Source organism: Strongylocentrotus purpuratus, unplaced genomic scaffold (assembly GCF_000002235.5).
Source record: "Strongylocentrotus purpuratus isolate Spur 01 unplaced genomic scaffold, Spur_5.0 spur5_scaffold_8, whole genome shotgun sequence".
Lineage (NCBI taxonomy): Eukaryota > Metazoa > Echinodermata > Echinoidea > Camarodonta > Strongylocentrotidae > Strongylocentrotus > Strongylocentrotus purpuratus.
In genome coordinates this window covers 6,678,589-6,703,100 of record NW_022145614.1, presented here as the reverse complement: position 1 = coordinate 6,703,100, position 24,512 = coordinate 6,678,589, and the positions used below count along the sequence as shown (strand labels likewise).

General features: G+C 36.8%; 1 protein-coding gene across 1 annotated transcript in view; it reads left to right on the top strand.

Moving 5' to 3' along the window:
• LOC588885 (GDP-mannose 4,6 dehydratase) overlaps positions 1-24,309 on the top strand; it is a 55,664-nt gene extending 31,355 nt beyond the window's left edge. The window contains exons 8-11 of the mRNA XM_030975814.1: positions 781-899; positions 5,266-5,362; positions 21,733-21,801; positions 22,182-24,309. Of these exons, the coding sequence (XP_030831674.1) occupies positions 781-899; positions 5,266-5,362; positions 21,733-21,801; positions 22,182-22,244 (348 nt within the window). The 3' untranslated portion in view covers positions 22,245-24,309. The remainder of the gene's footprint in view (positions 1-780; positions 900-5,265; positions 5,363-21,732; positions 21,802-22,181) is intronic.
• Positions 24,310-24,512: the final 203 nt, after the last annotated feature.

The window sequence follows — 24,512 nt, the reverse complement described above, 5'->3', positions numbered from 1 at the left end:
GAGAGAGAGGGGGGGGGGGAATAGAAAAGAGAGAGAGAGAGAAATGACAAAGGTGAACAGAGATGGAAAGAGAAAGAGAAAGATAGGTAGCAAGTTATGATGGCTAGTCGTTGTTTACCCAAGTAGACATCAATTTTCTTTGAAAAACTCCTAGAAAACAGTCTTAGGTCATTAATTGTTTGTCAGTTGCACAACCATGTAGCTGTCAAGCAATCATTTTTGCCACCCTTTTTAACCCTTGTGTGCCCTTCAAACAAAAATCATTGCACTCTCCTGTCCAAAACATCAGCTATGAATGTCCTCTTAGATAAATGTATATCCAGAATATTTGATGAAAGTTGTTTTGATAGTGCTTAATACCCCGTTCCTTTAAAGGAGTCACCCCAAGAACCCAAAGTGTTTTAAGATGCAAAATTCATATCATTGTGAAGGGGAAGCCTTACTGATCAAATACAACAACTTCCCTCTTCTAAATATGTTTGGGGCCCGCATTAATCAACTCTCAAAAACGTTAGTTTTGAGATCCAGATTTTCTGCCATCAGCGGTCCTTCGTATAGCGACACTACTGTGACGTCACTTACGGGACAAGGCTAGCTGCAGACTGCTAGATGCGAACGCATATGATAATACATGCAACTCGACTTTTTGTAAAAGTCGAAGCATACTCTTGAGATTAAAAAAAAATCCTTTATCACATATGTCACAATAGATTTCAGCTGCATATCGTCATTATTTCCCTTATGTAACAACGGGTCTCATCTTGCTGTTTGTTCCTCTAGGCCATGTGGATGATGCTGCAACACAAGGAGCCAGTGGACCTTGTCATCGCAACCAACCAGGTCCACAGTGTGCGGGAGTTTGTGGTAGCTTCGTTCAAATGCATCGGGGTTGAGATTGTGTAAGTACTCCTGCACTGCCAATTTGGGAACTTAAAGATTAACTTGAGTTCTGGTAAAAAAAGAAAATGAATTCTTACAGAATCAAACAAAACTTAATACACTGAATGTTTGAGATTACAAATAAATGTCATTTGCCAAACAATTTTTGAAGGAAATGTATACTGGCTGAGTAATGAGCATAGAAAGATAAGGAAATCAAGGTAAGTAGGCCAGACACCATTTGTGTAGTCCCATGTACATCTTTCTGTGTACATTGCTTGTTACTTAACCAAGACTGGGCCAAATTTATTATGATTTTGATGACTCCATAACCTTGCAGTACACACCAATACGTACATGTTACATGGTCAACTTTTTATGATCCACTCCACACCTTTACTTTCACAATGCAATCGCATGACCAGAACTCAACTTTAGCTTTAATAATGCATTTGATTATAGTTGTGATTTCAGCATTGCCCATCATATATCTGTATGGGAACCGTGCATTCTAGATAGACGGATCAGGGAACAGCATGCAGTGAGATTGTGGTTGAATCCACACCTGTCTATTAAGGTCACTCCGAGAGCAACATACAAAAGTGGCCACTGAAGCCAGGTGTCCACCCAGGTCAAGGTACCTTTAAAGCAGGTTCCAAGGTACCTGTTATGTATTTCCAGCGGGAGACAACATAGGTTGACCGAAATCATAGGAGGCTTTTGGAGATTCATGTATGTGGCCTCTATGACAAGTTTAATTGCACCAGGGACCTGTTTCACAAAACTTGTCATCAGTGACAAATGACAGTCTTTGTTATAAGCTACTGAAATCCTTGCTTCTGATTGGTTATCAGCAGATTCGTCACTGCTTTTTGTAATTTTTCATTGAAAAAAGGCTTTGTGAAACGGGTCCTAGGACAATCATGGTACAATGAGGTACTGTCCATCTCAAGGTGATCGTTGTGATCCAGATTTTATGACAATAGCACTCTATTTTTAAAGTGTACCAGTTGCCTGAAAGTATAATTTGTGTTTTTATATCTAAATAATGCATGAAATCAAATTAACTTACTCTGTTCACATTGATGAACATTTCATATGTATTGTAATTTGTAGGTTTATTTGCATTTACCTTTTTGTTTTGTTTTATAGGTAATTGTTTATCATTTTGTCATATTTTGTTTGTTATTGTGCCTACATACATTGATGGTAAGCGTTTTATAAGCACCAGTTTTATTAACATTATTACAAAATATTAACCTACATGTATAAACTAGCATTAGGTACAATCTGGGCTCAAAACTAACAGGTGGGATACACCACGCCCTTCCCCCCTCCCCCCTACCCCATTTTAAATCTCGATCCCCATAAGTTTGAGTAGTAACCGGGTGCTCGAGCATACCAACCCACCACAGCATGAGTGTCCTTAGTCAAGACATTACTCTACAGTTGCCACTCTCCAGCCAGGTGTAGTAAATGGGCTCCCGGTGGGAAGAAATCCTTGAAGGGTGAACGCCCTAAATCATGGTAGCTGGGCTAATGCCATGGTGATAATGTGATTGCAGGGCCCTCAGGGAGAACGATATTAATACTGATGAGGCTTCCATGTATCCTCTGTTTTCAAGATATATTGTAAAACAACCACTGAGGAACTAATACTTTAAAGAGAAGATGATGTTTGAAGGTTTGCATGGTGGTATGAACAATCGCGGAAGAGGTTTACGGTACACCATGTGTAAAGTCCTAGAAGGACTAAGGAAAGTGGATAGAAATAGAAGTGAAATGGAAAGGCGAGAAAGTGGAGGTTGGAAGGAAGAGTATCTTTCGGAAGTGAGTATAGTCCTGAAAAGGACTGTAAACCAGAAAGTTGTAGACAGGATGAGAGGTTTGAGTAGAAGACTGGATTGAGTTGGAGAGTTGAGTAGATGAGAGAAGCTGGCGTGAGTCGGCAGAGCAGGAGCAGGAGAGTAGACTCAACGTTTCAGACAGGTTGACTGGAGACTCCCTATTTGAGCACAAATTATTTAACATTAAACTCTGTTCTTTTCCACCCTTTTTTTAACAGATTTAGTATGCACAATCCAAACCAGTGGAGAATCTTTTCTTGTGGCTTTTTTATGTGGAATATTGACATTTATTTTGTATTATCCCATTTTACACATACCGGTAGTTGTATCGGGGCTTCAAATGTCATGTAATGTAATGTAATGATCCAGCCCTGCCTAAAAGAAACATAATTTTTTTTGACATAGACTGTGTGTATATAAAGAGTATCACAAAGTGGTACATTTTGTGTCTTTATTTTTGGGTACTCGGTAGCCTTTATTTTTTGGTACTCGGTAGCCTTTCTGTTTGGGTACTTGGTAGCCTTTCTATATAGATGGTTGGTATTCTCATAAGTTAAGCCTGGACTAAGTCCAGACTAAATAAGAATTTTAGTTCACACTTCTATGGAATGCTAGGTTTCATTTTCCTCCTTGAATATTCATGACAAAGATAATCTACCAAAGAAATTCAGTTCATACTCATATTATCTTTTTCTTCCCATTTCATTGCAAAATTATTTTTTTGGACACTTTTCATTGAAGGATTGAAATAATTTGTACAGGGTAAATGAGTTGGCAACAGGCACTCCATAAAAGTGTGGACTAACTTAGTACACGCTAATTTAGTACGCGCTACCGGAATACCACCCATGGTCTCTATAAGCATGTTTTACTGTTTTTACATTCTATTCCTTAAAACTAGACAATAGCTAAATCAGTATATGACCAATCATGATGCCTCTGTGACCAACACTTTCTTGTTAGTTGTCAATTGCTGTGATATCACATTTTATTTTAAAATCAATCTCAACTAATTTGTGTACCGGTATTTCTTCTCCAGTCTGTTCATGGACCATGCCATGTCCATGTGCTTTTTGACAGTTTCACCTCACTCTAGTTTTTGAAGTGAATTTGTTTTCACTTGTGTGTGTGTTATTTTGCTTCCCATGTGCAGCAAAGTTCTAAATTTGAATGATGCTGCTCTACAATTCTACTTAAGATATCCATAGCATATAGACCTTTTCCATATAGAGTAAAACCTATATATAGAGACCAAGCAAAAATTGGCAAGGATTGTGGTCTTTATATATAGTACAAGAAAAAACAGTTCGAGGGAAAGAAAACCGCAGTGCTTATAGACAGGTGGTATTTCTATACAGGTGCTTGGTAAAACAGGTATAACTTTACATGTTAATGATATTACTTTGGGAAAATCAATGAAATATATAGTTTGAGGGATATACCTATCCTGGGGGGTGTTTCACAAAGATCCTAAGTAGAACTTAACTCTAAGTTGGACTTAAAAATTATGGACAGCCATTGGAGTCTTAAAATGAAATATATTCAAAAGCAGAAATTCAAGTATTTTAGACTTTTTATAAATTCCACATCCGGAACATGAAATCTCCTTGATGATAGAAAATATGAATGATTTGAATAAACAATTTATGCCTTTCAAAATAACTTTTACAAAATATTTTTAAAGATGCTAATGGCTTTCCATAATTTTTTAGTCCAACTTAGAGATAAGTTCAACTTAGGATCTTTGTGAAACACCCCCCAGGATAGTTATTTAGCTGTGATAAGGACTATTAAATCACCAGGGCAACCTAGCATCTCTATATTCATGTTTATTGTTGATTTATAGGTGAGGGAATGGTTGAAGCTTTACAGAATGACAAACATTTAAAATTCATTAACCACTCTGGGTTCCTGCAGTTATGAACAAAACTTGGAAAGTCATGGAAAAACAAATTCTCCTGGATAATCATGAAAAATTGGTCGTTGGTGTGGGCTGTGTGTAGCTATGGTGGCTATGTCTAGCTATGGTGGCTATGTCAGCTTTCCAATTTGAACTGACAGTGGGCGTGGTATTCGTATGTCACTTGGATGCCGAAAAACCCACACCAAAAGGGTTGTGGGGAGGAAGGTCTGCGGATCACAGTTATTTGGTTAACTTTTTCCATACCCGGGCAGCTCGACCGGATGCACCTGCTATTGCAATATTTATATATGCTTTCTATTGATTTTTTAATCTCAATTCATGTTTGTTATATTGTTGTATTATGTGACTTGATTTGCCAAATAAAAAATAATAATAGTATTTATCTGGTCATGAAAAGGGCAAAAATGGATCGTGGAATTTGGTTCTCAAATTTCTATGGGAAACCTGCCACTGATTTTTCTCATTCCCCTATGCTTAACACAGGAAGTACCTGATTGGTATCTTGGCCATGAGCTAACCCATTGGCTACTGAATTCTCTCATTGCCATAGGCTTTATACAGGGACGACCAGGTTCCAAGAGGCAAGGGGTTAATTGTGTTCTTATTTCTTTGTAGATGGGAAGGCAAGGGAGAACAAGAAGTTGGAAAAGACAAGGCGACGGGAGTCATTCGAGTCAAAATCGATCCCAAGTTCTACAGGCCAACGGAAGTGGTAAGTGTTTGCAATAAAATAATATCAAGAAAAAATGATAATACTTGCTTCTTTACGTATAGTAGAATCTTCTTCTTCAGGTAGTGCTGTGCCGTTCAATCCTGGAGATTATCACATGCGAAATGCAGTGTGAGCTGTGTTTGTGCCAAAGAGATGTATTGGTCCGTGGGTGGGTGTTTACTGTGAGGCCTTAAGCGTTTATAGTGCAAATTGTATGACATAATAACGTTAATAATAATAATGATATCTTAACAATGATGGTGATGATATTATGAATTTGTATGATGGAATCATAAATTTGAAATTTGTAAATAAACTACATTGTGTATTATTATGTGTAGGTAGTGTCATACAATACAGAAAACAATAGTTGAAAAGAGTCCAAAATGTCTGCATTACACATTGAGATTCACATTAGAGATATACACAAAACAAAGCGTGCTATCAACAAAAATTAGCAATATTATTTCCATAATGATGAACTTGTGTTGAATTCTTTTCTGAGCAGAAGCACATTATTTTACAAATGCACAGGGCCAGTGCCAAGCTCATTGAGCTATGTTTGATAGAGTGACTAAAGTTCAACACTGCCCTCTTGTGACTAAATACAGCTAACCTGCTGGTTTTTGATGTTGTAGTCTTTCTTCTCAGTCTCCTATTTTGGCTTCGGTGATTTGTGATTTTTTTTTTAAAGTGAGATAGTAGAGAGAGAGAGAGAGAGAGAGAAACAAACAAAGAAATTGAGAGCCCTTGTCCAAACTAATGATATAAGGTAAAGAAGCAAAGGGTATCTTATCTTTTTTAATTAATCTTTGGTAAAACCTAAAAGTCAGGTAAATTGCTTTGGAAGTTATACCCTTTTTCACGTTTGGCTTTCTTTGATGTAGTGCCATTGTCAGCTCAGATTTTCTCTGTCGACATTGATTTTCCTGGTGTCAACCTCAGTGCGGTATCAAATAATTGTCACTTGTGTAAACACGTTATTTAGTCTAGCTAAGATAAGTGGTCTACTGCCATCTAGTGTCAAAAAGAGTGCTACTATATAAAAATGAGTATGCTTGCATGTACCAGTACATGTAGCTAAAATTTCAGTGTTGTTTACACTGCACATTATTGTGAGTTTTCTCATTCTTATTTCATGGAAATTCTGTTTTTACTTTCTTTGAAATGATTTCTTTATATAAACATGTATCTGCAAATTCTGCATCAAATATTCTACATTCATCCTTGTGTCTGTGGTCAGCTGTCCCCCTCTCTCACTCTCACTCTCTCTCTTTCTCTTTTCTCCTATATCTCCTGCATTTTTCCTGTAATGAATATACTGTGGTTTGATGAAAAAAATCAGTCTGAATTGTTGTAATCGGAACTAACAAAATTAAAGGGCAGTTGACCTGTCTTAGAAATAGAAAAATCTGAAAATTAAATGAGTAAGTAATAATGTTATTTGAATGTCAAAATCACCAATGCCATTGGGAATCTCAGATTGGATATGCAGTTATAATTACTCTTTATGATGGTAGGTACATCTTTAGCAGGTTGGCATGTCAAAATATTAGCGCTTAGAGACATATTTTGTGATAAGCGCTGTACAAATGTTGTTAATTATTATTATTATTATTATTAAATAGTGTGGCTTTGCATGTAGGTAACCTACTGTAGTATGTTAGAAAGTCAAATGAATGATTGCTCAAAGTAGGTACTTTTCTAGTTCACTGAGTTTTTTAATTCCCAGTACTGTAAATATTTCTTAAAATAGAAAATAATTGTTGCATCATGCCCATTTCTGGCAGTGAATGTTATATCATTGTTCATGCATTTTCATGCAAAATTTTTTTTTCTAGTTTTATTTATATTGAGTTTGTTGAGCAACAATCAAATGTGAAAGCTGTCCCCTTGTCATCTCTCAAATTAATATTACCTGTCCATGTACATGTATACTGTATAGGTTAACCTTCTACAGTTTATAGTGTGAGCACAATACATTTTTGAAAGTTTATGTATGTATCATATGTTATTATAAAACAGTTAAAGACTATTCAAATATTTTTTCCGGTTGGTGTTTGTTTAAATAGCAAACTATCATTATTTTCATGAAACGTGTGGATAGGTATCGTGAAGAAGGATAATTAGCTGCAACCTACCTCTTCTTTGCTGGTTTGAACTTAAAAGTAATTGAATGTCCTTTCATCTTTGATCTATGTTTAGTATATATTCCAACATTGATCTGTAAATGCATTGATTTTAATTCATGTTCAATTTTGTCTTGTTATTGAGACATCAATCAAAGATCTTTTTAAATTATGTCAAACATTCTAATCCTAACTGACAAGCTGTATCTAATCAGACATCAGGTACAGACAGGTATTATGTTTTAAAACATGAATGAAGTCCCATACAATGACTTTTCCGTGGGTGGGTGTGAATGTCTTTGATACACAATGAAAGATGTGACTTATCAACGAGACATTTCACTCCCAACATGTTTATAAACCACTCTCTGCCATTGTCAGGATGGCTGTTGTCTCATAAAAAGAGTTTTTTTCTTTTTTCGTCTGGGTTCCTTTCATCCATTTTTCATATTCTAGTTCAGTGCCCTTTGGGTGCTTCCTCCATGCTTTGTTCATGAAGTGTTTTGATGCCATAGGATTTGATTGGTTGACACAATGCAATACAAGTACAGTCAAATCAAGTAGAAATTCTGAAGTTTTGTGAGGAATCCTGAGCTCCGCACTCGGCGGAACAGAAGGTCCGTCCCGGGCATTTTTCAGACACGGCTCGTTCTATTTTTTTCCGTCTCCGTCCCTCCCTCCCTCCCTCCATGCAAGATCCAAAGTTGTTGGCAGGGGTGAGGCAGGGGTGGGAAATCTAGCTGGAATCATTGGATTTTTTTTCTTGTTTCTTTGGTTTTTGTGGTTGTATTGAGATGGTAGTTAATGGTATGCTGTCACGGGGTTGAATGAAGGGGCCAGAGGTAAAGGGTCCTCTCACAATAGAGAGGTGCAAGTATCAAGAGTTCGCCTACCTCGCGTACGGACCCCAGTGCCGAACGATATAATGGCATACTGTGATTTGGCTTGGGCTCACACCGAGTGAGCCCGAAGGTTGGATTACTGCTATTGGTTAATCTAGGAACCACTAATGTGCTAATTCAATCGTTTTCCTCTTTCTTTCTTGCCTTTTATCCCCCTACCATTCTTCTCACGTCACACCGCCGTGATTGACACCCCGTACTCCATTCTTGCGCCTCAAATTCACGCCACGATGATTCCTGTTCCTCTTTAGGCAAACCTTAATTGGATTAAGTCACAAAGAAGAGGAAGTTTTTCTTTCCTTTTCATAAACCAGAGTCGCGCAGAAACCGGGCTTTTCTTCTCTCACTGCATCCGCGGAGGAGGCACTCCCTTGTTTCCTAGATTTCAAAAGCGTCACGCTCCCAATTTGTCAGTCGATGTTTTACACGAATGTCCCGTGTTTGTGCAACATGTCGAGCAGTGGCCCCTCCAACCAGATGGTTAACACTTAAAACATGTTTTGGGGCAGTATATATTTCAGCAGACACATCGAGCTCTCCTTCCATCAACAACAAATCCCAATCACACTTCTCCTCCTCATGTTTAATTCATAGCAAGCCTTCATCCGATACATCATCATTTGGTTTGGGTTGATGGTGACCTCACGTGGGTCGCGAGGTGCCTAATTACTCCAAATTACACTGATTGCTTCAGAAGTGGTCTCCTCAGTAGCTAACAAACTGACGGTCTCTGGATAGCTCGATGGTGAAGGATAATAAGCCTAAGTAGTGTGTCCACCAGAATAACTGTTCTCCTCGGAGAACACTACTGTAACAAACAAAATAAGAGTTAGTACAGAGAGTTGAGAATATTGATCAAATATCAGATGAAGCAAAGTTTATTTGTATTTTTTACAAAATTACAATGCACAATTATGCCTGATACAAAATATATCATATAATTCTACAGATAACTCCTGAATTTTAGTTTTAGACTTATTGAATTATTCTTTGAAATTCTCAAGTTAGTCCCAGGTTAGTTATTTTTTTGGTGAAGAATAGTTCACCAAAGATTATGCTGCAATGAGAGAGAAAAGGGGGGGGGGGGGTTGAGAAAGCTAAGGGGAGGGGAGATAGTGGCATAGGAAGAAAAAAAAAGAAGGGAAGTTGTTTTTTGCATAGATATGTAGAGAGTGGATAGTAGAGAGATTGATACAGGTAAAGAACAGTGTATCCATCACCAATTACATGTCAGAATATAAGCTTTTCCTGTAAAAAGAAAGAAATCCAGGTATCACATTTTAGAGGAAACAGATGCCTGGAGGTAATGACGGATAGACACACCTCAAAACAAAAGGTGGTAGCATTTTTGCCCCAATCCTGGATGATCTAAGCTTTTCAGAAGCTCCTCACTCACTGAGCTTTGCAAACATGGAGCCATGGATCTCTACCACACCTGTACAGTAGGGGCTTAAGTGGCCGCTGATAGATGGTTGGACACCTTTATCTGAGGGCTTGCCTCCGCCACTCAGTGGATAGAGGTCTGTCATCATCTGTGTCAAATCATGAAAGGAAAGTCACATTTAGACAACAAAGCATCTCATTCATTAATCAGAAGTCAGATTATTAGTTATCTCGTTTTCATTTTCCTTTATTCAAGTTTTTTTTCTTCTTCCAGAGGTGTGCCATTCCTCTTGGTAACATCATGGACCTAGTCTGGGAATTCCAATAGTGACTTCTTTCTTTCTTTCATTCAAAGTCTTTGAGTTCAGAGAAGATATCCTCCTGTTTGCCTAGATCTGTATCCCTTATGGCTCCAATAGTCTGTATTCTCAGCTCCATTTTAGTTGCGTTTTTTTCCTAAAAGTTTGTGCCCAGATTTAATGAATCACAACGCTGCAGTTTTTATGTTTGCATACGTTTCTTGACGTGGAAACAGTGGCTTGAATTGAGTAGATTAGAGTTCATAAAAAGATGTCATGAAATTTGTAATTTTTGGGTATGAAAGTAATCATACTAAGGTCTGAATTCTGATCCGACAAGAGCCACAGACATGCAACAGAATCATAAAAATTGAACATACAGCTAAAATACTATGTATCTATTTGCAACAGCTGTACCTGAACTTTGTGTGGTACTAGATGGATTAAGGGTTAGCATCAAACACAGCCTATGCACTTTCTACCATTAAACACTAATAGCGTTAGCTGGTCCCTTTATGAGATTATTCCAGATTTGAGTATTATTTTTCAATTTCTTAGCCAATTTTTAGCTCCAGGGCGAGTCCAAATACAGGGGGGTGGTGGCACTGGTCCGTCCGAGGGGGACAGGGTCTAATAAGACTGGCAGCAGCTGATCTTTGCCTGCTCATTCTGGTTGCCATAAGAACAGATGAATAGTGGGGAAGTGGAGAAAAGGCTGTCTTTTTTTCCTTCTTCTTGTTGTTGAAATATATAGCCTCTTTGTTCTGGTTAATTTGCCTAATTGTATCCAGTATGATAAATTATGATTACCATTACCACTACTGGGTATAAAAACGCTCCATAGACTTTGCTTCTCTCTCTCTCTCTCTCTCTCTCTCTCTCTCTCTCTCTCTCTCTCTCTCTTCTCTCTCTCTCTCTCTCTTTCTCTCTCTCTCTCTCTCTCTGTCTCTGTCTCTGTCTCTGTCTCTGTCTCTGTCTCTTTCTGTCTCCCTCTCTCTCTCTCCGTCTGTCTTTCTGTCTGTCTTTTTGACTGTCTCTCTCCCTTCTTTCTTTATCTGTCTTCTGCACTGACATTCAAATTTTGAGGTCATAATTAATTTTACTGTTATTTCTCTCCATTATTTGGATTTGTCGAATATACATACTCTAATTGTTTTTAATTAAGAAATTAATTTGAAATTCTAAAAGTCTCTTGATATCATAAAGCACATGCAATGATTTATTTTTGCAATCATTCATTTATTTTCTTATAATCTATTGCTTATAATTCTTTGTCACAAAAAATGTCTAAGTATTATTGCAGTCTTTTTGACAGTTTCTTGCTGGTACTACTTTTGTGAGAGCTTCCTCTGTAAATTCAGTGGTAGAGAATCAATATTCAATCCATTTGCAACAGGATGTTGACTCTCCAGCCAGCCTTCCACTCAAAGACTTTAGCTGAAATGATTATAGCTCCCTCTCTTGGGATATTTCAGAGATTGTTTTTAATCTCTCTTATTTTGCAGTGATCAACTTGGAAGTATGCATGTACACTAGACATACAATCAAGTTTAGGTACAATTTTATCTTGAGAAAACCTAAACAATTGGAACACGTAGTGGCAGGTTATTTTGATTAAATTTGATTGATTACTATGAAGAATATATTGTTTGTTCTCTGGCAATGTCTACAAATATGCTAATGATAGGATTAGCATTATTTTAGTTGTATATTTAAGGTAATGAAATGAAGTTATAATATTCGTTAGAATCACACACAGTATGTTGCCAAAACTTCAGAATGAGGACAATCAGACGTTAATGGGAAATGCCTAATACTTTAAAGTTGATATCTGTCAAATAACTTTGATATTGCACGTACCCACACAGATCCTAATTATTTAACTGGATGTCCGCCATTTGCTCTCATCACCTCTAAAGAAAATGCACAAACCACAGCGGTTACAAGCCATACTTTCCGCCACCTCGAGATTCATGACAATTGCTTGAATCACAGCCATATCAAAAGCCTGGGAATCTTATGAAAATATTGACAAATTACCACCAAAAGCACCTTTTTTTTGTGCCCAAGCCCGATGCCATTTGATATCCGGGGATAATTGGGGCGTTAAGCCCAGTGAGGCTGCATGTAATAAGCCCATTGTGGGGCTGTGTGGTGTTTTTTTTTTTCTTCTTCTGTGCGCCTGAGAGAGCGTTCCAGCAGCACAATACTTCTCCGCCTCCGATTTCAGAAGGAGAGGTGTAATCTTAATTGACTGGTGCTTGTCAAATTCGGAAGTATTTATTTCATTCTCTCCTTTCAGCGTTATTTATTTTATACATCTGATGCTAGTATTAGGACAAGTTGCTTCTTTAAAGTGCACGTGTACATGTAGGATGCAAGTGGCCAATCGGTGATGCAATCAGACAAGAACACCAGGGTAAAAAATACACGGGGGCTCGGGCGAGGTAGCCCCCGATCTGCCAAAAAGTTCCCTCAAAAGTCATAAAAAAGCCCAAATTTTTTCATAGAGTTCAATGCAAAACAAATTAAATAGTGTCATTTTCAAGCAAGCAAGCTTGAAAAGTAGCCCCCAAAATTGTTTAAATACAGGTATTTTTTTCCCCTGAAGGACACCAAGTGGTCTTTGATGTTGGTTCACAGATGTTTAAAAAAAAATATAAAAAAATTAGTTGCATGATTATTCCCAGCTAGTATCAATCAAATATATCGTCGCTGTTTTCACGAAGTGACGGTAGTGAAAAAAAATTGCATTCACTTTGCATTACGATTTTCCTCACTACCGTCACTTCGTGAAAACAAGGACGATATGTCTGTTAGTCTGGGAAATGAACCCAGGACGTGTCGTAAATTTGATTTTTGTTGTAGTATAAAATGGATCCTTTTTTCTTTCTTCTTCTGCTTACTTTTTGATATATTCTAATGACATTTTTAGATATATGTCCAGCTCCCTTTTTCAAATTGATTTGTTTACCAGAGTATTTTGAGTTATGATAGTTGTGTTATTTGTTCATTAGTTTATTTCATGTAAACTGGGTTTCTTCTTTTGAAGAAATTAAATGAAAAAGGCCATAGGTCAACTATTTTTCTGAATTACTGAATTGCATTTATATGAAATTGGAAATGATATGAAGCAAATTGATTGAAATTTAAGTGCGAGTTCTGCGAGTCGGAAGGGGCTAGACCACAGAAGGTTGTGAATAGAACGAGAGTAAAAGGGTTTCTGGCATTATCAATAGGAGGAAATTGGCCCCATTTGAATTGGTGTATTGGTCACACCACCCAAGTTAATGAGCATAATTTGGAGTCTTTTCAATTTCATCTCTTTGCTTTAGGGCAGGAGGGGAATGCCCCCCAAAACCGCAGTGCTCCGGTCACGAAGAATCATTCACTGTCAAAATTGTTCTCTGAGCCATCCATCTCTCTCTTTCTTTGCCTTTCTGCTTTTTTCTTCTTTATTCCTTCCTTACTCTATTGTATTATTACACATAGCGCTTCTCTCTTTCCATTATATCTTGCTTTCTGTCAGATTTTTCATTCTTCAGTCTTCACACTCGATATCTTTTTTAAAATCTTTTCTTCCCCCTCCATTTCATTTCAAGCTTTCTTGTTCAAGCTCAGTTCTTTCTCCTATTATTTTCTCAATTTGTAATTGATAATGTCATATCTTTGAGAGAGAAAAACACCCTTTTCCCCTCCCTCTCTTTGATCTCTCTTTTTTCTATTCTTTCTTCTTTGACTATGCTCAGTTTAATTGCCATGTCCCTTCTCATTTGTGTTTTTCTTGATCTCTTTGAATTCAACCATTTTTCTACCCCCCTTTTCTCTCTCCATGATAAAAGCAGACTCCTATTTCCATTCTTTCATCTTTCCATTCTCCACTTCTTCCATTCTCCACCCCTTCGTTCCTCCATTCCATTCATCCATCCTTCCCTCACTCACGCACCCATTCCATCTCCCTCCCCCCAGCCAGGAAGTCGATCTAAATTGGGCAGGTGTTTGGTGAAGCGAAAGTGCTCCCTTTTCAGTCTTCCAGACGACTCAACCTGAAAAATTGCGCCTCTATCCAGTGGGATGGGGGCAAACCTCCCCCCATGGTGGGGTCACAAGTTTACCCCTCTGGAAGGCAACTTCCTACCAAACTTCACACTTTCTTGGTTTTCTCTTTGTATTTGATGGAAATTCTCATTGCTTTTATAATTTTCAAATTGAAACAAAAAGTGTAGTGTTGGTCTCTCTCTGTAATGTATCAATCAGTGAGTTTTTCATGCACTTCCAGATTGCTTTTTATATACAATAAAACAGATTTGGATCACTAAGTGGAAGAGGGACTCCTGATTAACAGTGTTCATCTACATATTTTCTTTTATTTAAAATTGTATATCTGTAAAGAGTCTTCAGAAATTTGTTTCAGCAACAAATAACACTGCACCTTGAGAGCTGCTCTAACAAAAGGAACACTGCTTCATTGAAAGGGTTTTATTTGAGGTCTACAAATATTTACACATATTTTTTCATCATATAATCATTTTATTTCTACGTTTCTGGTCTTGAATATGATAGACAGGTGAAGATCCATACAATTTTTCATTGACTAAATTGAAGTGTTATGAAAACATTGCACACAAAGCATTCTTGGCATTAAGCCACTTACATGTACCAGCAGTAGTTTGTCTATCTTTTGTGGATTGTATGTAATTAGGAAAGAACACACATTGTTGCAAACGATGCATTTTCAGGAAATGATATGACAATTGATTAACTTTGAAACAACATTTTTCATAGTCTTGTACAAAATAGCATACAACATTTTAATTTGAGGATGAGAGAGAGAAAACAAAGACAGAGAGAAAGACACAGAGAGAGAGATAGACAGACAGAGAGACATAGAGACTTTCACTTTCATTTTCTTCTTTGTTAAAAAACCAACTCACTATCAGGGTGGACCTCACCTGTAACATTCATTGGTTCATCAATTATCAATGGAAGAAGTGTGCAGTATCCAGTTGTCAAAAAGTTGCAGCCTTTAAATTTACAAGGTTATGAGCAAGATACATGTATTACCCTCTGTAAGTGTAAGAGCTCCCTCTCAGTTTGAAATGTGTACAGGAGAGACTTTTCCTGAATGCCATTACAGCCACAGTACTTGCCAAAGATTGATTGATGTGTAGTATACTTGATGGCTTTCTGTGATTGATCGCATTGTTTTTAGTAAAGTAGATCAATTATTATTATTGTTATTTTACTTTAAGGAGTTATTTTTCTGAGTTATTACAAATATGCAACCATTGTAATTCATCCTGAAAAAATAGATCTAGGGAAATACCATGGATAGTTGGTAGTTATATCAATGGGAAATACTAAACAAATTAAATTAATGCCTAGGAAACACTGCGATTCCAATGCTGCTTCAGAATAAAAGAACCACTTCATGTTATGACATGATGACTTCGGAGCCCCTCTTTCATATTTTGAAATACATGTGTATCTGATACTGTAGTCTAGTTATCGGAACCTGAGAAACGATTATGAATTTAATTACAACTGGGAAACGGGACTATAGTTTCAATGTGTCATGCAATTAAGATTGGGGGGGGGGGTGGAGTGACATGCTCTAGAAATAGAAAAGAAGATGAGGGGGCAACAAATTATTGCCTCCTTTTATTTTGAAGAGCTGCAAGCAGTAGGTCTCTGTCTGTTTGAACAGGGATAATGAAATCCCCTCTTTGGACTCATCTCCACATACCTCCCTCTCTCATTTTAACTGAGCTTATCCTTCTCTTTGTAAAAACAACTATAGATGGGGGACCACCTGCATAACAAAAACAAATAATGATAGAAAAAGGCTCATCAGAGCAGCTCTTCATTTATGCCTTCTACATATTTTGTGCTTTGTAACCCTCTTTCTCTCTCCCTTCCTCTCGTTCGTCCGCTCTTCAATCTCACTCGTTCTCTTCACCCCCACTCTCCCCTTTCTCTCTTTCCCTTTCTCCTTGGCCTCTCCTTTCCTCCCTCCCTACTTATTATGGTTATTAACTATTATCTTTTCATATTTAAGTTTGTCCTATTTCCCCTGACAATTCCTTTCATATTGCATCCCTTTTGATTTAAGAAAATAGACAAGAGTACTTGATGCATTCTTTGAGTAAGATAAAAACAAACTAATGTGATGTTGACTTCAAGAACATTTATTACATACACATTGTACATTTTATCATGCATATCATTATCAATCGATAGTAAGGAAAATATGAAATAGGAACATCATTAAGACAGAAACTTCAGAAGTTGGGACCCCTCCCCTATTTAATTTCTTGTTAACTTGTTGCTGGACCAGACATCTGAGACAACTTCTTAGATGTATGTTTATCCCTACATAGTTATACTATATACCGGTAAAGGCAAAAGACAAACTTACAGAAGTGAGTAAATTAGGACAAACCATCATTCAAATCCGTCTCTATGTATGATGGCACTGTCATAGTTTTTAAACTTTAAATCTGTTGTGAAACTGTGAATTTTAAAACTACAACCTACTTTATAACGATGCAGGTTCACATGACTACTTGAACTTTTCAACTACAAGCTGGGCAAGTGATTATTGTAACTAAAAGCTGCATAACCTCAAAGTTAATTGAGTCTTTCTTGTGAGTTCAAAACCATGAGCTTAAAGTTAAACTTTCCAGATTCCCGTGTGAACCCAGCTCAATGTTTGTAGTTGTGTGAACCTAGCTCATTGTTTGTAGAGTTTTCAAGGGAGAGGTGTTTGCCACTTGTTGGGGGTACACTGATCCAATAATTGGGTCTTGTATGACCATTGTTACCCTTGGTATGTGAAGATGGGGGCTCAAGACCTAACAACATCAAACAAAAACCTGTGAAGTGTGCCTCTTCCCCTTCTCCTAAAGACCTAAGAGTGAGGGGGGGTGACTCTTCCGTGTTGTTATTATTGTGATGACTAACCATTGGCAACCTGGTATCTTCAAAGATAATTGTCTGATGATGATGGAAATCAAAACATTATCGTCTTCCTCATCCTCATCCTCATCATTTTGGCACTTTCATCGATGTACAAAGGAGTTAATAATAGAACACAATAATTCCAGAGACACTGGTGTATAGGCTGACTTGGAAAGGAACCATGTCCACAGACATTCCATCCCACACCTGATCTATTTGAACTATGTGATTTTCGTTGATTACAGTTGCTTTTTATTTTTAATATTTGTCAAAAATGCACTCAAAATGCATACAAATAATCTCCCATGTTAAAAACTAAGAATCAAACAGAAAATAAATACATGTAGCTCATGTATTGTGGTCCTACATTGTACAAAATAATTAGTTGTTGTTAGGTACATACTCTTTCACACTCAGTTTCCAAAGTTTGTGATCTTCAAGGCCTGTAGTGAGCTCTCTATTTGCAAAGAAGTAGATGATAAAAGCTTTGCATTTTAAGAGCAAAGATGAGGTATCTCACAGAAGCTATGAGTCACCACCACCACCACCACCCTTCTAAGGTTTGGTATCGGTGCCTACAAAAGAGCAGTCCTACTGCTTCAAGCTAAAGGGGATTTTTCTTTTTTTTGTCCGCAGAAATTAAATTCAAATAGACAGGATAGAATAGGAGAGGTGTTGGGACATTCCTTTTGTATGAGTCATGGAGCTAATTTACTCAGGTGTACACACACACACACGCACTGAAAGTTGTTAACGTTATTTGTCTGTTTACCTGTAGTTTATGGATAGGAGTTTAATAGAAATATGATTATGTAATCCGACTACCCTATATCTATCCAGGCCGGATAGATATGATAATTTACCAAATATATCAATTAGCAGGCGGTTTCCCGGCAAAATTTGTATCATCACGTATTAGTCAAAACATATTCTTTCACATTGGTAATAAGAGCTTTCATTTCATGTTTTTGAGAGGGAGCGTTTCCAAAACTGGTCTATACCTTTAATGTCTGGCGCAAGAAGGATGACTCTGAGCAGACAAGGGAAGTTACGGTATTTGAACTTGGTGTATTGACCAGTAAAGTGGCAAAGACCTCCAGTTTTCACACATTTTTGAAGAAGAACAAAGCCCTTATACATCTTTGGGATTCTGTCCTATGATCCATTGAAATATTCCACTAAGAGGCTCCCAGGGGAGATTCAAACAAAATGGAAACCCCTCCAAACTTTTCGCAGATATTCTCCAGCATCATGCAATCAGGATTGCAGGAATGGGACCCCTTAGTGCACTGCGGTCTCTCCCCTAGGCTCTCATCATACTGTTTTGATTATCAGCGTGCCATATTTGCTTGGCTCATTTGTCAGTTTAGAAGTCCTCATATTTTCACAACAAATTGGCCCCCCTTTGTCACTCCTGCAGCTTCAAGATCAACTTTAAGAGCGCATCCCCCTGTTTTTAGAGAAGTGATAGTTCTCAGTCATTTGAGGGGTGCCTCATTAGTGCCAAAGCGGTGCAGGCAGAAACAAGTGGGTATTGCCCTCTGTATATATGGATGAATTTATCCAAATACGTTTGGAGTTTTAGATCAGTATGGAGAAGATAAACTTACCGGTACAATTTTGAAGTAATCAATTGCCTGGTTTTGTGCTAATTTCTTTTAATTTATAACGATTTATGTTGCTAGGTAGGGAGTACAGTACGGTAATGAAATATAATTTGAGAACACCCCAACCTAACAAAATCATTTTTGTATCCATGTAGATGGGTGCCATTATCGCAGTAGCGTCTTAACTGTCTTTACATCCATGAAGAGGCCTTTAGAGTTATCTTTCTGCATACAAATACAGTCCAATTCCATACATCATTACTTGAGAGTCATAAGCTTGTTAAGTCATGTCTAAACATCAAAGTCAAATGCAGGTAAATGGTATATGAACTACCAGTTAGTTAGTCCAAAATCTTTACAATAAAGCCCTTTATCGACTTTCCCCTATAAGTGTCTCTGAGTGTCTCTTGCTTTTTACAGCATTTTGTTCTTCTTTCAGTTTAGAAAAGATATTGAGATCTTTTTTTCAGTTTAGATGAGGTATTGAAATCTTACATTCAGTTTAGATCCGATATCTAAATCTTTATAAAGAACTCCACTGGCCTTAAGAATCCTCTTTCTCCTCAATGGTACCTTTCCTGTCACTTCAAGTTGCCTTTTGTGAAGCACTCCCTCACTAGAGTGGGAAAGACCAGGCATGGCATCCACTCGCTACCCACCGAGTGGGAAAATATTGTGATAATCGCCTTGTTTGATCATCTGATTCTCCGAGTTGAGAATCTGTCAAGATGAGTTACTAGATCTGTTTAATACATGGGTTCCCTTCAAAGATTGTGTGGTTTGCCTCAGTCCCATGCATACTGTTTTCTTGTCCTTGTTGAGAAGGTGCTACTTGAGTTTGAAACTTGACATGACTAATTGGCAGGACAGGTTATTTAAACCAGGATCAAACGTATCGGTTACTGCAAGAAAGTGATGGGAAACATTTTGCCATTGACCAGAGTCAGTCAAAAGTGACAGCACTGAATGATATTGTAATAGGAATTCCTTTTCTCCAAATCATTGTTCATACATAATTTATTTTGACAGATTACATTGTAATACTGAGTTTGGTGCCATCTGATCTTTTTTCTTTCCTTCTTTATAGTTTGAAATTATTATTGCCTTTTTTCTTTCTTACTATTTTTTGTTGTTGGGGGGGGGGGGGGGGTGGGAAGATCTGTAGATTTTCATATACTTATGCATATGTTTTCTGTAAGTTCAAAAACTAAGTTCAAGCTCCTGTAAGATGTTTCTAGTCAATATCTCTCAACATTCCAAAAGCCTGAATTACCTGTAGTTATGAAATTTCTCCTCCTGCTGTGTGAGGGCTCTCCTCCAGACCAGGGACCTATTTCACAAAGCCATTTTTCCAATGACAAATGACAAAAATCAGTGACAAATCTGCTGATAACCAATCAGAAGCAAGGATTTCAGTTGCTTATAACGAAAACTGTTATTTGTCACTGATGACAAGTTTTGCTGAAATGGGGCCCAGGATAGTCTGTTCCTCGCAGTGACCAGTCATAACCATTCTTTAACTTGTCTATCAAAAGTTCAAGCTAGGACAGAGCGAGAATATAAGAGAGACATAGAGACAAAGAGATAAAGATAGAGATAGAAAAAGATGGTAAAATGAGAGAGAGAGAGAGAGAGAGAGAGAGAGAGAGAGTGGGAGAGATGTAGACAGAGAAAAAATGAGTTGATTGTTGGAGAGTCCATGATTGAGGGAGGGGATGGAAAGATTTAAACAAAACCTGCAAAATTAAACTTCTAACTTTTAGAATCTGGGTGTATCAAAGTCCATTTTCATTTATAGCTGCTTTTTTCTATTTTCCTCCAAGAAAGGACATACCATGTCCTCGGTATACCTGGTGTATATTTATTTCACTCGTTCTGCGATAACAAATTCACCAAATTGCCCATGCCTCGTCACTTCTCTAGGTCAATAAGAGAACATATGAAGTAGGAGGTATTGTCACTCCCTCACCTATATACTACCCACTTGACACCTCGCCATTCAGATCAGATTTGACTTTCTTCTATTCAAATATTATTGTATTTCAGACGGCCGTGATCGCTGCTGCTATAGCGCAGGCGATGCCCAACTTGCCTTTCTGGTCGCCCCAATTACACTCCAAACAATAATTGTGTGTTTTGTCTCCCTTTGTTAGTGTTCAATGCAAGGGAAGGTCTCTCAAAGACCAGACTGTTTAGACAACAAGTGAAGTTGTCGCTTGAAGGTTCCGCGGGCGCTAAAAGTCAAAGAAAATTCCACCTTCTTCAAGTGATAAAAATATCCTTTTTTATTTTTCTTTATTTTTAAAAATGCAACAACACTGGCCCATATATTTACACACACATCCGTTATGTTACATAAGGAAAAAGAAGGCAGCTATATTTGTTCAGGTAAAGCTATTGGGTAGTCATGGACTCTTCTTGATCAACATTAGCTTTAATGAAAAGGCCGAGAGAAAAATGATGAAAAAGCATGATGAAACTGAAGAACAAGCGTACGGAAGATATTAACTTTGGAAAGATCAACCAATGATTGTAGGGAAATGGATTGGAATATGATATATGAATTGAATTTAGAAATATTGAAGGCTACTGCACATGTTACAAGCTGACTCTACAAGAACACAAGAGAAATTGCATTCCCCCTGTAAAAAGAAAAGAAAAGAAAAAAGATGAATAAGTGACAACAAAAAAAACTTATTTATTGACTCTGATATTTATTTAATGTTTTGTGTAAAGATACATTTATGACTATACTGTACCGGTATTCAATTGCACCATCTCCACTCCAGTTGGGGTATTTCTACTGCATCTACACTATTCACATGCACCCATGCACATTGTCCTCTCGCATCCCCATACCTCTCCTGGGTCTGGAGTGGCAAATGTGGATATAATGTCTTGCCACATGTCTCTGGCGGACAAAGATTGAGAGTCAAACATGCTGAGTGAGTGTGCAGTGATAAAATCCTGTTGAGTTGTCCACATTTTGAAGAGAAAAATGCTTCATTTTTAAAAGAAAATCCTTTTTTTTTTAAAGAGAAAATGCTTAATTTTGATTTTTTGTTTCTTTTTTCTTCTCTTTTTCTGTAGGAATATTTACAAGGAGATCCATCAAAGGCAGAGAAACTTCTGGGATGGAAACCCAAGTGTTCTTTTGATGTAAGTATATGAACCCCATGTGTACCCCATGATACAAGTGGTAGATCTACAGTCAAACCTGTATAGAAAGACCGCCCTGGGGGAGACACAGAAAGCAGTCTTGAATGACAGATGGTCTTTCTAGACAGGTTTACTTTAACACATGTTTCAAGGGAAACAAAGATATTTGTCTTTACACACAGGTGGTCTTTCCACACAAAAGGACATGACTGTATTTTAAGAATATTTATAATGCACAATTAGTCTATAGACAGAATTTTATTTTCAAACATCTGAATGAAATGACAACTGCATACTCGAGGCTTTCATTTTTGACCAAGCATGAAAAGTAATTACTATTCAATTTCATGTTCTATCTCTCATCCAATCTCTGTTTTCAGGAACTTGTGAAGGAAATGGTTGAGAGTGACATTAATGTCATGAAGAAGAATCCTACGGCTTAGCCTGCTGAAGACCACTAGGGACCCTTCTCACAAAGCCTTTTTTCGATGACAAATGACGACAATCAGTGACAAATCTGCTGATAACCAATCAGAAGCAAGGATTTCACTAGCTTATAAGAAACACTGTAATTTGTAACTGGTGACAAGTTTTATGAAATGGGGCGCAGAGGAAACTGACCAGATGGATCAATAAACTCAAACTCAAACTAAAGAACAACATCAGCATTAATATACGCAATATTCATGTTTTAAAAACAAACTCAAGTGTCTAAAATGTGGTTGATATTTTAAAGTGTTCTAAAGATCACTCCTAGTATGCTGCATTGTATTATCTGTTTAATTTAAATCACAACTCGACAAACTTTTTTTGCTATTGTTCATTTTTTTTTCTTTTTCATCTCTTTGGTTCTGAAGAAAATGTAAGCTTGATTTTTTGTTGTATTGCAGATGGATACCAGCTACGGTATTCTTTTTTGTTGATAGCTCTATTACTGATACTTTTTGTGTGGAGAATCATGAAATTCAATTAACACATCATTGTGCCAATGTATTTAAAGTTGTAACCAATACATCATGTGTAAAATTAATCAGTGCTTAAGCCACAAGTCCAGTGTATACTGTCCATAGTTCTACTAAAATGCACTGAAACACATTTGAAATGATTTAAGCTTCCTTCCAAGGATATCAAGGCATGTGTGCTGTCAGAGAACCTTTACTTTTAAGATTTTCATTCAAAGGAAAATGTTTCACCTTTCTTCTTATTATTAATTGTGTATTACTTCATTGTTTATTGTTTCGCGGTTACATCAATTACTTCCCCACATTCATCTTGTTGTCATGTCAATTTAGAATGTTATCTTGAGTGGTCTTCTCTATGGCATACCAAAATCTTGTATAGAGAGTCGGTTATTACCGCAATTATGTCTTTCATAAAAAAATGCCTTCATATTAGACATCATTATAACAAACAAGATAGAGTGCTTTGATCATATTGCTAGCTCGTCTACAGCTGTAAATAAAATGATTTTATGAAATGTTAATTAACGTGTAGGGGTAGATACATCACTGCTTCCAAAAATTTCGAGTAAATCAAGATGTTCCTAGAAGAACTTAAGTGTGTGCCAAGTTTTATTCCTGTGTAGATAACTTCTGTTTCGCCCAAGAATATTTCCATCATTACAGTCTTATTTATGTTCAACATTCCATGGCGATAGAAAAGTGGCTAAGTAGACAAAATGAAATGTATTGCGGCTGAAAGTTTGTGCAAAAAATATAAATGCTTAATATTGCATTCATGATCTTATAACTTCCTTGTGTCAAATTGAGAAGAATCTTCTTTTCTTAAGGAATTGCGCAATAGATGTATGTATATTTCAAGATATCATTGATAGTATTGATATTATCATGATGCAGTACTCATTAGTTTAGTTTAGTTTAGTTCTGGCATTGGTATCGTTCCACTATCAAATATCCTTTTTTTCAGCGTTGGTAGAATCAATTAAATAAATGGATCACACAACTCATTAATTCTATGTACTTATTACAAATATTGCATAATCAGAGATTGCATGAAGAAGAAAAAAATTGGTGCTGAAGAAATGTGAAAATGAGGTTGAAAGAAAAGAAGAGGATTAATTTACTTACTTTAAGATAAAAATGATACAGTATTGGATATTCTAAGATGCCTTTTTATATTTTCCACCTCCTATGTGGACAGAAATGGAGTTGGGTGAGCAGCATATGATATATTTATTTTATTTATTCTTAAGAAGACAGTCATTGGTAAATATCTCTGTATGGTGTATTATAATCGTTTCTAAAATGAGATACTGTGCTTTTTTCCACAATTTTTTATTTTTCATACATATATGTATGAAAACTTTCTATCCGTAAACACACTCCATTTTAATGGTATGACTAATCAAAGCACCTCATGAAATTGCAGTTGTAAATTGTGAATTATTTGGTGAAATTTTTTCCTAAATGAACTTTATGTTTAATTTTTATGTTTATTATGTGATATATGAAATAAAGATAATTTGGTATTATTGAAAGCGTTTTAAGCAAATATTTTTTCTAAATGAGTTTAATTATGCGAATTTATGAGATATGTGTAATGTCCGTGTGGTGAAAAAAATTAAACACATTGGAAATACATATAATTTAAATATTAATGGAAGGGGATTAGAATTATGTGTTGATAATAATTGATTTGACAATTTTGAAGGTAATTTTGAGGCTTGCTGGGTGTTACAACTCATGGCAGTG